At 53.8% G+C, this 13,910-nt stretch overlaps 1 protein-coding gene across 1 annotated transcript in view; it reads right to left on the reverse strand.

Moving 5' to 3' along the window:
• MYH9 (myosin heavy chain 9) overlaps nucleotides 1-13,910 on the reverse strand; it is an 89,718-nt gene that overhangs the window by 21,855 nt on the left and 53,953 nt on the right. The window contains exons 6-15 of the mRNA XM_070411039.1: nucleotides 11,435-11,527; nucleotides 10,903-10,966; nucleotides 10,236-10,334; nucleotides 9,691-9,834; nucleotides 8,770-8,865; nucleotides 7,848-7,966; nucleotides 6,035-6,187; nucleotides 4,733-4,906; nucleotides 3,222-3,395; nucleotides 1,361-1,475 (exon numbers count right to left, since the gene is read on the reverse strand). Of these exons, the coding sequence (XP_070267140.1) occupies nucleotides 1,361-1,475; nucleotides 3,222-3,395; nucleotides 4,733-4,906; nucleotides 6,035-6,187; nucleotides 7,848-7,966; nucleotides 8,770-8,865; nucleotides 9,691-9,834; nucleotides 10,236-10,334; nucleotides 10,903-10,966; nucleotides 11,435-11,527 (1,231 nt within the window). The remainder of the gene's footprint in view (nucleotides 1-1,360; nucleotides 1,476-3,221; nucleotides 3,396-4,732; nucleotides 4,907-6,034; nucleotides 6,188-7,847; nucleotides 7,967-8,769; nucleotides 8,866-9,690; nucleotides 9,835-10,235; nucleotides 10,335-10,902; nucleotides 10,967-11,434; nucleotides 11,528-13,910) is intronic.

Genomic DNA, 13,910 nt, shown 5'->3' on the forward strand with positions numbered 1-13,910 from the left:
GTGCCCGTTCCACTCAAAATTCCTCACACTCTGCAACTTGCTCTGTCTCCAAGCTCAAGGGTCTTTATCATCTGCACCAACCCTCTGAGGAGTTGCCCTTGTCACCGTGACTCATGCACAGAAGTGATGAAATGAACTGCTTCCTCCACGGCATAAACAAAGCAACAAACGAACCCAAAGCAGCCAGCGACCTGAGGTCAGGTTTTAAGCAAGAGCCAATGTTAAACCGGAAGCCTTCTGCTGCAAGATGCAAAGGTTAAGAATTCTGTGACAGTCTGTTCCCTATTTCTTTATGGCCAGATCTCGATTATTTATTTGAAGACAGCAAGGAGGACAGAAACTCAAGACAGAAGCCAGGAGTGAGGATGGACCTGATGAACCAATTAAAATGGGAGGCATTTTTGACCTTCTACACCCAGGGCATGCCCAGAGGAAGATCAAATATGCATCATAATAGCTGGCTTCCTGTGGGCCTGTGCTGCCCCCTGGAGGCAGGTGTGGGGGCTTGCGGAGTTTTTGGTGAAGGAACACACAGATGCCATTTTATTTCAGAGGCACATGCACAGGCAGCTTCACACCTACACCTCATGCTGAGACCCCTGCAGCCGTTCAAGCAGTAAGACGCCACCTTCAAACGCCAGCCAAGTGGAGCTCTGAAGAGCATATTGGTTTTTAAACAACGTTTTGTCCTTTAAGATCTGTAACGTGAGGTCTCCTGATTTGGCTGGTTCTCTCCCAGGGGCCTGCGATGGGAGGAGCCTTCCCACAAGGCCTGGCAGACCAGGGCGGGGCAGTCAGGCAGGCAGGACGACGTAGCAGAAGCATTTGCCACAGCCCTGGATGCACCACACACAAGGGCCGCCACTCGGGTGGCCAGTCACCTGGTTCTAGGTGGAGAATGGGAAAGCGTTGATAGAAATAGGCTCTCTGAGTGCTCTGCATCTCTGCAACGGAGAGGTTAAAGCAAAACCCAGGCAGAGGGAGGAGAGACCCACAGGACCGTGAGAAAGCACAGCTCCAAGCCACCAGCCTACCCAGGAGAGGCGGCAGCGCAGGGAGGCGCGGACAGGAACCTGTGTGGCCGGGCTCTGGGCCACCTGTGACTTCCCACACGTGGAAAGCGCTGTGGCTTGCCTGCGGACAGCAAAGCCCTGAGAGGAAGTGGCTATGCAGCACGCTCAAGGGCGCTCAAGGGCAGCCTCAGCCCTTCGGCTCAAAGAGACACTGTCATGGGAGATACAGTCCCCCCCTCGGACTCTCTCAGGTGGAGACGCACCCCTTGTTTTTGGCTCAGCCACTGCAAAGGTGGGGAGAGCCCAACTGCAGCCACAGGGAGACGGGGTGGGGGCAAAGGGCATACCATCCTTCCACAGCTCCGAGACGAACTTGTCCGAGGACTGGTGCAGGAGCGTGGCGATGTTGTCGTTCAGGGGGTCCATGTTCTTCATCAGCCACTCGTCGGCTTTGTAATCCACCTGCAAGAGCCAGAGTCCTGAGTCACAGGCTGCTCTGGGGACGTGACACCACAGCCTCTCGGAGGGCATGTGTGGGAAAGTTAAAACACATGAACACCCCTTGGCCCGGTGTTTCTATCCCTAAGAAGGAAATGATGAGTGACAAGGGCAAGGGACCAGCAAGAAAGATGTTTCCTGAGGTGTTACAAAGACAGCAAACAATTTAAAACAACGCAACTACCCAGCCAACCAGACTAAGAAAACTATGCTGCAGCTACACAATAGAATATTCTGGGTGGGGTTTTTTTATTTCATTTTTAGGTAATATGACAATAAAGAAATACCCTAGGAAGACATATACCAAAATGTTTAATATTACTTTTTAGTAATAGGACATTTTTGCTTTTTGTCTTTTCAGGATGTCCAAGTTTTCTCTAGTGAGCATGTATTCTTATCTTTTCTGAAATATGTTCTTAAAAATACAAGTAACATGTTGTATCTTCATTGCAAAGACCCCAGAACAGTAAGAGCAGAGCAGCAGGCCGCCCTGGCCCCCTCTGTCCAGCCCACACCACAGCCCAGGGCTGACTGCTGTGCTCTGGCTGGTGGTCCACGTGCACTACTATCGACGACATGGTGACATGGCTTCTTTTTTTCTAGGAGCAGAGTTATGTCCTGGGAGATGACAAACCCCAGGCCAGTGTCCTGGCCACCTGCGCACAGCCAGCCTGCTGGTCCTCTTAGCTGGGTGGATGCGCACGGCCAGTTTCATCATTGTTCAGACCCCCCCAGGGGGCTTGGGTGTGCCCTGGTTTTTGCATTATAAACAACGCCGTGTGGTCACTGCACGTGCATTTCTAACAGGCGGAAGTAGAGGTGCAGGCTCAGGGGCATCACCTTAGTAACTGCAGGAACAGTGTTTTTGTCTTTTTTTAATGGGTAGTTTAGTCAAGAGTTGCTTCAGGAGCCTAGGAACGTGAGGAGCGAAGTCAGAGGGCCGGGCAGTGGGGCCACGTGCCGGAGCAGCGGGCGTGGACGCGTGTGGCTCAGGAGCAGTGCTGTGAAAGCCCCCGGCTCTCCTCACCGGGTCACGCTGGCAGTAACAAAGCTTTCACCACTCAACCACACCCGCACCTCCCCATAATGACTGTTTGGCAAGGTCTGGAGACATTTCTGCTGTAGGGAGGGTGCTACTGACCTCTAGTGGGAAGAAGCCGGGGATGCTGCTAAACATCCTACAAAGCACAAGGCAGTCCCCGACAATAACTACTGGCAGTGCAGACGCTGAGAGGCCCTCCCTAGAGCACTGACCTGTGCCCAGTGCTGGGCTTCACAGGCTCACAAATGTGACCCTGTAAGGTGGGAGTTGCCCCCATTTTCCAGATGAGACAATCAAGGCTCAGAGAGGATGAGGAGCCAAAAACCACACAGCAGCAGAGCTCTAACTCAAACTCCAGAGCCCGTGCCTTTAGCACAAATCTCATATCCGCACTAGAAAATGTGCCTAAGAACAACATACACAGCATTATCCCTGAGTGCCTTACAGGATGGCGGGAGCTTCTGATGAAGTGCAGCATGTGACAGGGCTTTGCAAGATGCGACAGCTGTGTGAATGCTGACTACTGCCACCAGCACATTATCAGATGTGTCACTGGACGAGAATGCTATGCCCCGTCCCTGCCCTGGGGCTGCCTGGCTCATGGTCTTGGAGTCCCTTCCATCCTCCTGAGAAGGTCCAGCCGCACTTCCTGTGCGCGCCCCACTCACCTTGCCGGCATAGTGGATGATGCAGAAATCAGCTTTGTCCTTCAGCTGCTTGGGCTTCTGGAACTTGGGGTGAGTGCCCTGCTCCTGCACCACCTTCTCCACAAAGCTCTTGTCGGTGGCCTTGGGGAACCAGCACTCCTCATCCAGCAAGGCCAGGATGCCAGGGGGGCCTGCCTGGAGAAAGCACAGCATCGCCCAGGTAAGCGGGACGTAGGAGCCCCACCCCACCCCTGCCCTCACAAGAGACCAAAACCTGGGGTTTCTGGGAGTTTTCAGAACCCCCAGAACCTCACCAGAAGGTGGGCACTTTCCCCACAGGAAAAAAAAAAAGAGCATTATTGAAAGCACTCCATGTGAGGATTCTAATCTAAAGAGACACTTCTGAGGTCTAGGCTGTGGCCGACACACCTCAATCCAATGATCCATCACAGGGATTCTCCACGCCAGTGCTCTGAAGTCACCTGGTGGGCTTCCTGGGCTGTGCAGACCCCTATCCATGTGCCCAGGGGCTGCCCTCAACTGGCGCCCCAGCCCCTGGAGTCACCCTGCGACATCACCCCACACGCTGTGTCTGCACAACCATGTGGTGAGACGTGACTTTTAGGAAGAGAAAGTGTGGCAGAGCCCCTGAGCTACCCGTACAGAGTGCACCGTGGAGACTGCTGACAAGACGCAAAGCCAGATGCGTTCTTGTTCACTGGAAAACTCCACTGAATACCACAAACTCATCACAAAACAAGTAAACTGTTCCATGCCAGGATTATGGAGAGATTCAAACCCCACCTTTGAGTAACACTCTAAAAATGCACAAACTCCTTCCCAGGCCTTCGGACCACTTAACACTTCAGTGTCTGTCTGGTGCACACGTTCTGGAGCAGCCCAGGATTCGGGGAGAACGTGAGTTCAGTGCATTGAACCTCATCAAGACATAATCCGCACACAGAAACGGCTCGGGCTCCTAAAGAGCACAGCCCTGAAGCCTAACCCACACCGCATCGGGTGGAGCTCTCCGTGGAAACCGACGGCAAAGGGGAAGGGCTTTCTAGCTCCCGCATCCACCGACAGCCAGTGCTGTGGGACAGGAGTCCGGTGCCGGGTCAGTCCTGAGAGGACAGATCGAGCCTCCGCGTGTGCCAGAAGCAGCATTCGGCAACCTGGGTCCACACAACCCCACACAGCGAAAGCATCTGGGGCTAGGATCCTGCTACATAAAAGCCTGCCTGTTTCTTCAGGACAAAGAAAGGCTTGTTGAGCTCACCCCTTGAGGAGATACTGGGTGGTCTTCTGGGGCTGAAGACAAGAAACCCAGGCACCAGCCCCATCCACACCTGGTCGGCAGCTGCCCCAGGCTGCCAGGCACCAGATCTAAGCCCAGAGCTTATGCCTCCAGGTTGCTCGGACAGTAGGACTAGACACCCACAACCAGCATGGGTGGGAGGTAAGAACAGGGTCCCCAGAGGGAACGAGTGAGGCCAGGCCAGGTCTGAGATCTGAGCAAGGATGGCTCTTACTGGCTTCTCGATGAGGTCAATGCAGGGCTGCAGGTCGAGCCCGAAGTCGATGAAGTTCCACTCGATGCCCTCGCGCTGGTACTCCTCCTGCTCCAGGATGAACATGGTGTGGTTGAACAGCTGCTGCAGCTTCTCGTTGGTGTAGTTGATGCAGAGCTGCTCGAAGGAGTTCAGCTGCAAGGAGGGAGAGCAATGTCAGGGGGCTGCCCACCGTGGGGCCACACCCACCATGGGCCATGCCCACCGCCCCTTGGGAAGGAGTGGAACAGGGATTCAGGAAGGACCTGCTGGGACACCTCAATGCTGCCCCTGTGGAGCCTAAGTGATTCGGGGCCTTCCCTTATCCACCAGCAGCAGAGGTTCTTCATTTCCTGAGGCCCGAGAACCTCTCTAGCAGCCTAGTCAAGCCCTTCTAAGAATAATATTTTAAAACGCACAAAATAGATGAATTATGAAAGAAAGAAGTTATGTTAAAATATAATTATCAAAATACTGAGACACAGTAATACATTATGCTTCTTTATCAACAAGCACAAGGGCTTGGTAACTCTTAAAGTTTTGAAGTAGAAATGAACATACACAATATTACAATGTCTCTGTCACAACCGCAACATAGGGAAACCCACTCCCAGTGCAGCTGTGGTTGGTGCAGTTTGCTCAATTCACAATGGAAAAAATGTGTCATTTCAATGAGAGGCTGGTGAAAAACAGAGGTAATGTTTACCCCACCCAAGGGCCTGGTTCCTCTGGAATCTACCATGGGCCCCCGAATTAAGAACCTCTGATTTACCAAAACTATCAGCTTTTTCCTACAAGGTCTCAAAGTCCTTGTGGGCAGGGGCAATGTCTTGTCCCAAAGTTCAATAAATATTTGCTAGAAGAATAAATTCACAGAAAGACCTGCCCGTGAAGCCCCCTAGGACGCCAGCTAAAAGTCCCATTCTCTCCAGCATTTCTTTTGTTGTTGTTAATCTACACCCGAGGATATTTTTCCATTGATTTTTAGAGAGAAGGGAGGGGAAAAGCAGAAAGAGAAACATCGATGTGAGACAGACACATCGATTGGTTGCCTCCCTCCCAGGCCCTGACCAGGGCCAGAGATCCAGCCGGTGAGGGCTCTCCAGCATTTCCGGTTGGCAAAGGGCATGCCTGTTTCAGCTTACAATATGCCCAATGCCAGGAAGGAGATGGCCAATTTGGGTTGCTGTGGAACTAGCGGGAAAAGGATTCACAGACAAGGAGAAGGAGCCAGAGGCCAAGGAGGCGGCAAGGAGGACATGGGGGCAGCAGGAGGAAGCTCACATCGAAGATCTCGAAGCCGGCGATGTCCAGGATCCCGATGAAGGAGGCGCCCTGCCGCTTGGTCTTGTCCAGGGCCTTGTTGATGCGCAGCACCAGCCAGCGGAACATGCGCTCGTAGGAGGCCTTGGCCAAGGCCTCGATGGCAAAGTCAGCCTGGGGGGAGGAACACCAGGGGACAGCGCGTCAGATACCAGGAGCCTTTAAACCTGAACCCTTTGCCCCAGTAATTTCACCTGCAGGGCCCTTCCCCAGGGAAACAGCCCTAAAAAGGGAGAAAAGCTTCGTGCACACAAACATGTTCACCGCAACGTTATTCACAACGATGAAGAGTTGAGACAACCTGACTATCCAACAATTCGGACACAGTAACTTAGAAAGACACCTGCGAAGACCTTTTTAAAATAAATGGGGACATACTGGAGTACCTACAAGAAATGACAAGCCGTCTGAGATTTGTTCCAAGTAATGTGGGGGGTGGGGAGTGGAGGCACAGATAAGGGTAACGGTGAACCAAGACTGGCCATGAGTTGGTCACCCTTGAAGCTGCCTGTGTGATGGGCACAGGGGCTCATTACACTGTCCTCCCTACTTTACCTGCAAATGTTCGAAAAGTTCCATAATAAAAAGCCAGGGTGACAACTAAGTTTGAAATAAAAAGAAGGAAAGGCCTTGCAGGAAATAACAAGCTGCCCAGTGACTGTCGTTGGGGAGGAACTAGGGCAATTTTTTTTCCTTCTCTAAACTTTTCTGTAATTCCCCAATCTTAAGTGTTTGTTTGTATAGCATTTTCGTAATGAAAAAACAAAGGTTCTAACTGCTAGGGAAATGAACAGTTGGTAATGATTATGCAGGCCGCCTTTCGAAAACAATGTCCTTGGCTCTCTCTGCACAGAATCACCCGCAGGCTGTTGGCCACCAGCGTGAGGACCGGAGCACAGCACTCTGGGAAAAGGACAAATCAACTTGAACTTCAAAATATTTCTGGGAGATGAGAGTAGCACCTTAAAAACGCCTATTGCCACTACAGAAACTAGAAACCGCCAACAGAGGGGAGAAGTGGTCCTGGCTGGGAAGGACCTCAGCTCCCGGGGAGGCGGGCACAGCCGTGAGGCGCAGCAGAGGAAAGGCCTGCCCATCTCTCACCACAGGCAGCAAGACAGCAGGTGGTGGAGAGACAGCCGCTTGGCACGGGCCTCAGGGATGGTGGAGGCCGCCGCCACCCTGGCACCAGAAACATCAAGTTCTTGCTTTAGACCAGAACGGACAGGCCTGTGTCCTCGCTGACCAATCAGTCTAAGCATTGGCTTGATGCAGAGGCACATCGCAGCCTGAGACCCTATTAAGGATGGCCCTTCTAGGCAAGTGGCCTGGGGCATGTTATGAACTTCTCAGGTTAGCTTTCCCGTGTTCTTTTTTAAAATATATATATTTTTATTGATTTCAGAGAGGAAGGGAGAGGGAGAGAGAGAGAGAGACATCAGTGATAAGAGAGAATCATTGATCGGCTGCCTCCTGCACACCCCCTACTGGGGATCGAGCCCCCGCAACCTGGGCATGTGCCCTTGACCGGAACTGAACCTGGGACCTTTCAGTCTGCCGGCCGATGCTCTATCCACTGAGCCAAACTGGCTAGGGCTCGTGTTCCTAATGGAGTAAACATGACCTTGTTCTCAAAGCTGATGTGAGGACTGAATGAGGGAACCCATGTGACAGTGCCTAACTGAAGGATGGCCCAGAGCAGCCCTCAAACTGGTCCCTGCCAGGACCCTCGCTGAGGCGGCGGCCCAACCCCGCTGCCAGCGGGCACGCATACCTGTTCCTTAGTCTGCGCCTTCTGGACGTAATCCCGTCCCACCTTGATGCGAGGGGTGAGGATTCCTCTGGTGAAATCAGTCACATTGATACCCAAGAGGTGGGACACTTTTTGGGCAGCTAGTATTTTTCAAAGAGAAGGAGGGGAGGAGAAAAAACGTTTTAATTAAACTCGAGAACAAGTCCCTGTGCCCAGCCTCTAGTGAGAAGAAAGCTGTGGTGGTAACTGAGCCAGCACCACCAGGACAGCTGCCTCGGGAGCCTTCCCCTTCAACCCGGTGGGCACGGCAGGGAGGAACGCGTCCTAACCTGGGCCCAGCATTGGTCCCTCTGCACACTCTCAGCCTCATCTGCCAAGTGTGCAAGTAGGTCTTACCCACAAACAGGACCGAGAGGAGGCAGCCCACCAGGCCCCGATGAGAGGGGACTGAACAGCACTGGCCCACAGAAATATCTTTCAATCCCTGCACCCACACATTAAACGTTTTTCTAAAGCCCCTAAGCAGGGCACATTAAGGCTGATAACTTAAATGGGGTCATGTGCAGTGACCCACAGGAATAGCTGTGGCCGAGGCAGATGCGGTGACAACAGTGTGCCGGGACCCCGATGCGTGCACGGTGAAGCGTGCATTAAGCTGCAGCGGCAGCCGAAATCACTGTCTTACTGAGACAACTGGTTTAGTCTCAGGGATGAACAAGGGAAACCCTGGTCCACACGATCGTGGCTTTTTCTACCTCACTCTGATGCTGCCTCCATGAAGAAGGGTCGTGCTCAGGTGTTTCACAAAAAAGTGCAGTGATAGCCAGCCAGTAACACACAGAAATTAAAAACAGTGGCGTGTAGAATTCCTACAGGCTCTCTCCTGAGCTGACCCGAGCCCAGGCACCTGCCCCGTACTTCAGTGGGAGGACCTCGGGGTTACCTGTGTTGTCGGGCATGGATGCCTGGTCGGTGTTACGCTCCTTCTTGAAGACGATGTTGCCGAGCTGAAGAACTCCCGAGATGACCCGCAGCAAACCTGGGATGCAAGAAAGGCAGCTCAGAACCGAGCAGGGGGTGGAATAAGCCCTGACTGGGCCGTGGCCTAGTCCACGTGGAGGGCTCAGCACCTGGAGGGCTCGCTGTCTCCCGCCAGTGCGGCTGTCTCCAGGGCCTCTGGAAGACCTCAGCTTGAGCAACCCTGTACTTAGATGCGAGCTGTTACGCTTCCCAACACCTCTAAATCCAGACCAACTAAGGATATGCCTCTAGCCCAAGGGCCATGCCACTGTCTGTTTTAATAAATAAAGTTTTATTGGAACACAGCCAGGCTCATCCAATTACATATTATCTATGGCTAATTAAAGGTGGCTCCAACCTAAATGCTAGGGAATGGGTGCACTCTCCCCAACTTTCTAATAAAGCCTCAAGGTCCTTTTCACCCTCGCCACCCAGAGAAATGAGAAGACACAGGCAGGCTCTACACCGGTATTCATTCTAGGCCTCACCAACGCAAAGATCCCGGCCCCCGACCCCCGCCCCCCCGCCCCCCCCCACACTCCCTGAGACAAGGCAGGAATATTCTACTTTCAGTGAATGACACGGAATGTAAGGGCAGACGTAGTCCCTGGGCAGTTAGGCACCTGTACTGTGTTCCCCTCTACGGGGAACAAATAACACTGAAATTCAACCCTGAGATACCATCTCCCACACACTCAAGGCTTCCTCCGGCTTCTCCAGGGCTCCCCAAGAGCCAGAGCCAACAGGAAGCTTTCCCCAGGCTCATCAGCTGCTCTGATGCCACAAAAGAATGATGACCAGCCTGGGCCTTCCCTCCCTCACCCCCAGGAGGGCCAGCCTGTACCAATTTGCTCGTCTTCTGGGATGCTCATAATCCTCATTGCCTCCATGGTCTCCTGGAACAAGTCCTTGTCCTGCTGCCCGGGGATGGTGACGTGCCCATTGGACAGGAAGCGGTACTTGTTGTATGGCTCCAACAGGAGGTCAGCTGTGAGGGGTGGAGGCAAGGGTGGTCAGTGACGTGCTGAAACCAGGGCTCTAGTCAACGCTGCAACATCAGGGGTCTGGGAGACTGGGTAGTGCCCTTAAGCCCCGAGAGACCCCAGGAGCTGTGGAGTAGCCAGGATGCTGACTTTCCTCAGCATGGTAGACTGACACACGTGGAGCCCACAAGGCCCGTGATTCACGTGCTGCACCCACAATCCACCCTGGCTTTTCTCTGCATGGTTAGAAACGGAGGCCATGTCAGAATGGCCTGGAAAACAGAGCTCATCTGGCTTCTCCTCCCCAAACCTCAGCCGGAGTTTTATTTCCCAACTGGCGTGCTGGCCCGATGCGCAGGAGCCCCAGTGCCCAGCAGCCCCCATGTCGGCAGAAGCCATGACTCACTCTTCAGGTGCTCTCCAGCCCCGGACAGGAGATAGTAGAAGATGTGGAAGGTCCGCTCATCCTTGGCTTGGCGGATAGCACGAGATTTCTCCAAAAGATCTTTGCAAACGTTGAGGAGCTGTGCAAGCTGGAAGGAAGGCAACCCGGAAGGAAGGCAACCCCTCCACTTCCCTCTATCCCCACGCAAGCCAGTGCACTTCACCAGGTGCAAAGAACAACACAAAGAAACCAAATAAAATGCAAGCAAACTCTCTTGGCTCTACCCTTCAAGGGGTGTAGCTTGTCCAAAGAGGGGTGTACACATTGGGACCTTTTCTATTTCAAGAGCCCCCTTCCCACAAGCCCGTGGAGATCAGAAGGCTCCCCCAGAGAAGGGGTTAGGGAGTCGTGCTGGTGTAGGGAGAAATAAATCAGCCTTCACCCCAACTCCACCCCCAGGCACCACACTGGATGATCTTCAATAGGCCCATCCCAGGCGAAGCTGAACTGCATCCTGCCCGTGAAGAAAAACCCGGCTCGGAGTTGGGCTTTCAATGAGCCGCTCCTGGTTCTCTTCCTGATGCCGCAGGAGGTGTCCTAACAGGCCCAGGGAGCAGCTTCCTCTCCATCAACATCACTTCCCTCCCCGCTAGACCCAGCACTCTTATTACAGTAACCATAAGGATACAAGTCTCAATGTTGGCTCCCACGATGTAGCCATTGACATCAAAGTTGATGCGAATGAATTTGCCCTAAGAAAAGACAATGAAGAGGTCAGAGGCCCCATCCTCCAGATGGAGAGCGTGGAGGGAAAAAACCAATGTGCCTGGCAGCCAGGGCCCTGCACCATATACCGCATGGGCGCTGAGGATCAAGTGCCCCGCTTCAAGCATGGAGCCAGGATGAGGTGCAGCGGTGCCCGTTCCTCCGCGCAGGGAAGTGTTCCCCACTGCGTGGTCTGACCCAGGCTCTAACAGGCTACAGTGGGACAATCGGGGAGCAGCAGTGACTCCCCACTCCCTAGGCTGAAGAAGCTGCGTATGGAGGTGCACACCGACTGGAGTACGGCCTGGCCTGCTCCATGCAGCTGCCCAAAAAGCAACAAGCCGGAATCTTCCTCACTCCTAAAGAGAGGGCACCCAGTTGGAAGGTGACATGTGCCAAAGCTCTGTGTAGTACCCCCAACCCCATGAGCCAGGACACAGCTGGCCGTCACTCACAAATCGCGAGGAGTTGTCATTCTTCACGGTCTTGGCGTTCCCGAAGGCCTCCAGGATGGGGTTGGCCTGCAGCAGCTGCCGCTCCAGCTCGCCCTGGAAAGGACCCAGAGGTGCGGTGAAGGCCAGGCAGAGGGGACGGGGCCAGAGCCATGTCTGCAGGCTTGGAAGGGAGGTGGCCCTCCATGCCAGCCTCGGCCTGGTCTCCACGTCACTCAAGAGCAACCTTCCCACCAGAACCCCAGATACCTTGATGGTTTGAACTTAGTTCCCTGGACTGACCGACCAGCGGGCCTAGAAAGGGGAAGTGGCAGCTCCCCCAGCTCCAGGAACCCGGTACAAGGACCCAGATCAACCCCGGAGGATGCGTGGGAGGGCAGCCCATGAACCAAAAAGATACAAGGCACCATTCCTTCTCTGGGACAGTCTCCTTCCCAGATACCCTGGCTTCCCTCTGCCCTCCTTACCTCAATCCCCACCCAACAGGCCACATTTTTCCTATTTCATAGGCCAGACACAATTCATCTCATCCTAATACATACTGCATTTCCTTGCTGGTCCCTGCCCTACCACCCCCAAAACCCACTCCTAGCAATTCAGGTGGGTGTCTGAGTGTGGGATTGACAAGGGTTCTGAACTGTTTATTAACACCAATAAACTCTACTTGTGGTCACATGATGCTTTGTGGTTGACAAAAAGTGCCCTTGTGCCTTCTTGTCCCTGGATTCCCATGATACAATGGGGCAAAACAGAGTAGCCCCATTTCACAGAAGAGAAAACTGAGGTTGAGGGAAGAAGAATGGTCTGGCTGAGGTTATGCAGCTATCAACTAGCAAAGCAGGTATTGGAATCCGAGTCTACCACCAACAACTGTCAGTCACTGCCATTCCCCCGCCCTTCGGGGCTCTGCCTGTCAAGTCAGATCAACTTTGGAAGCAGCCATTGTCCTCCCAGCAGACCAGATAATAACTGACACTGGCTGGGGAAAATACGGATCTCGTTCACCTTAATACCTGGGTACCCTCTGGGGAAAAGAAGATTGTGCAAGGGCCGGGCGGGGTTCTGGATTTATTAGCAAGGCTGGAGCCAAGCCAGGATTTTACGGGAATAAAAGCCGCCGGTGAGTGATAAGAAGGAAGACTGGTAGGAGCAGCAGCTCCCCGGAGAGTCGTGAACTACAGTGTTCCAGGAACACCTGCCGCAGCCGGAGTGCTGAGGATGCAGGAAGCCCACCAGAGATTGGAAGGAGCCCAGCAGACCCACCTCTTCCCAGGCCTGGGGGAGTCTTCTATTCTCACACCACACAGCTAAGTGAAGGAGGGTCAGGCAGCCAGGTCAAAGGACAGGGGTCAAACACCCACAGCCGGCTCTCCATGTGTGCCTGGCGCCAATGGTCACAGCACACTGGAGTGCAGGCTTGGGAAGGCCTGGAAAGTCTGCAAGGCAGCCCACGGGCAGGAACTGGGTGAGTGCTACTCCCCCACCCACTAAAACACTCCTCTCAAAACACAGGCCAGGCGGCCAGGCTGGCCGAGCCACTCCCATTCCCGCAGACAGATGGGAGCGGGGCCCCAACGGGAGCCTGCCGCTGCCTCAGCTTGGAGGTAAACCGAAGGCCTGTCTCGGGCCTGCAGGCTGTTGCCACGGAACACTGACGGCCAGACCAAACTCAGGAGCAACCATTAGGGATTCCAGAGGCCAGTTCTCTGCTGACAATGGGATGACTAACCTAGGGGTCTTTCCCCGTTGATACCTAATTGGGCACAGAAGAGACTTATTTTTTCAATGAAATTTGTGGGATATGAAGTTAGGAGTTACTGGAGGCCGTGTATGCTCATAGTTTGGAATTACCCATCTGGCTTCTGAAGGGTTTCACTGGCGGGGGTTCTGGCAGTGGGCTACAAGGACATAAAATACAGGGGGCGGGGGGAGGTGGGCAAAGGTCAGACTATGGAAGTCCACCTTGGAAGTCTTTTTCTCAAGCTCTACCTTGCCAACCTGAGCCCAGCCAAAGCCCAGCCTTCCCACAGCAAGGTGAGGCCTGGGAAGTCCGGTGGGTGGTCTTGGGATGAGCAACTGAGTCCCTCACTGCAAGGGGGAGAGAGCTCAGCCAGAGCATGCCACCACAGGCCTCGGGTGGTAAGTTCAAGAGTGACTCGGGGCCCAGCTGTGTGGAAAACCGCCACACAGCTTCAGGCAAGGAAATCAACTCAACTGGTCAGTGGCCTTTACAATCCAGGGCCTGAGCAACAGTCAGAAACCAGAGGCAACCTATTCACTCACTGTGGTTGGACTTGGAGTCAGGAACACGGTGCCCATTACACACCGAAGCCTAGGGAAGAGGGTGGGACAAGTTGGCTCCCACTTATCACACCCTCCTCCACATGCCATGTTACCTCGGTGCTGGGGGCTGCCTTCCCCTCCGCAGCTGGAATCTCGGAAGTCATGCAGATGGGTCTACATTCCTGCTCTCTACCAG

Source organism: Myotis yumanensis, unplaced genomic scaffold, assembly GCF_028538775.1.
Source record: "Myotis yumanensis isolate MYYU_CA2020_CCGP unplaced genomic scaffold, mMyoYum1.0.hap1 SCAF_3, whole genome shotgun sequence".
NCBI classification, from domain to species: Eukaryota; Metazoa; Chordata; class Mammalia; order Chiroptera; family Vespertilionidae; genus Myotis; species Myotis yumanensis.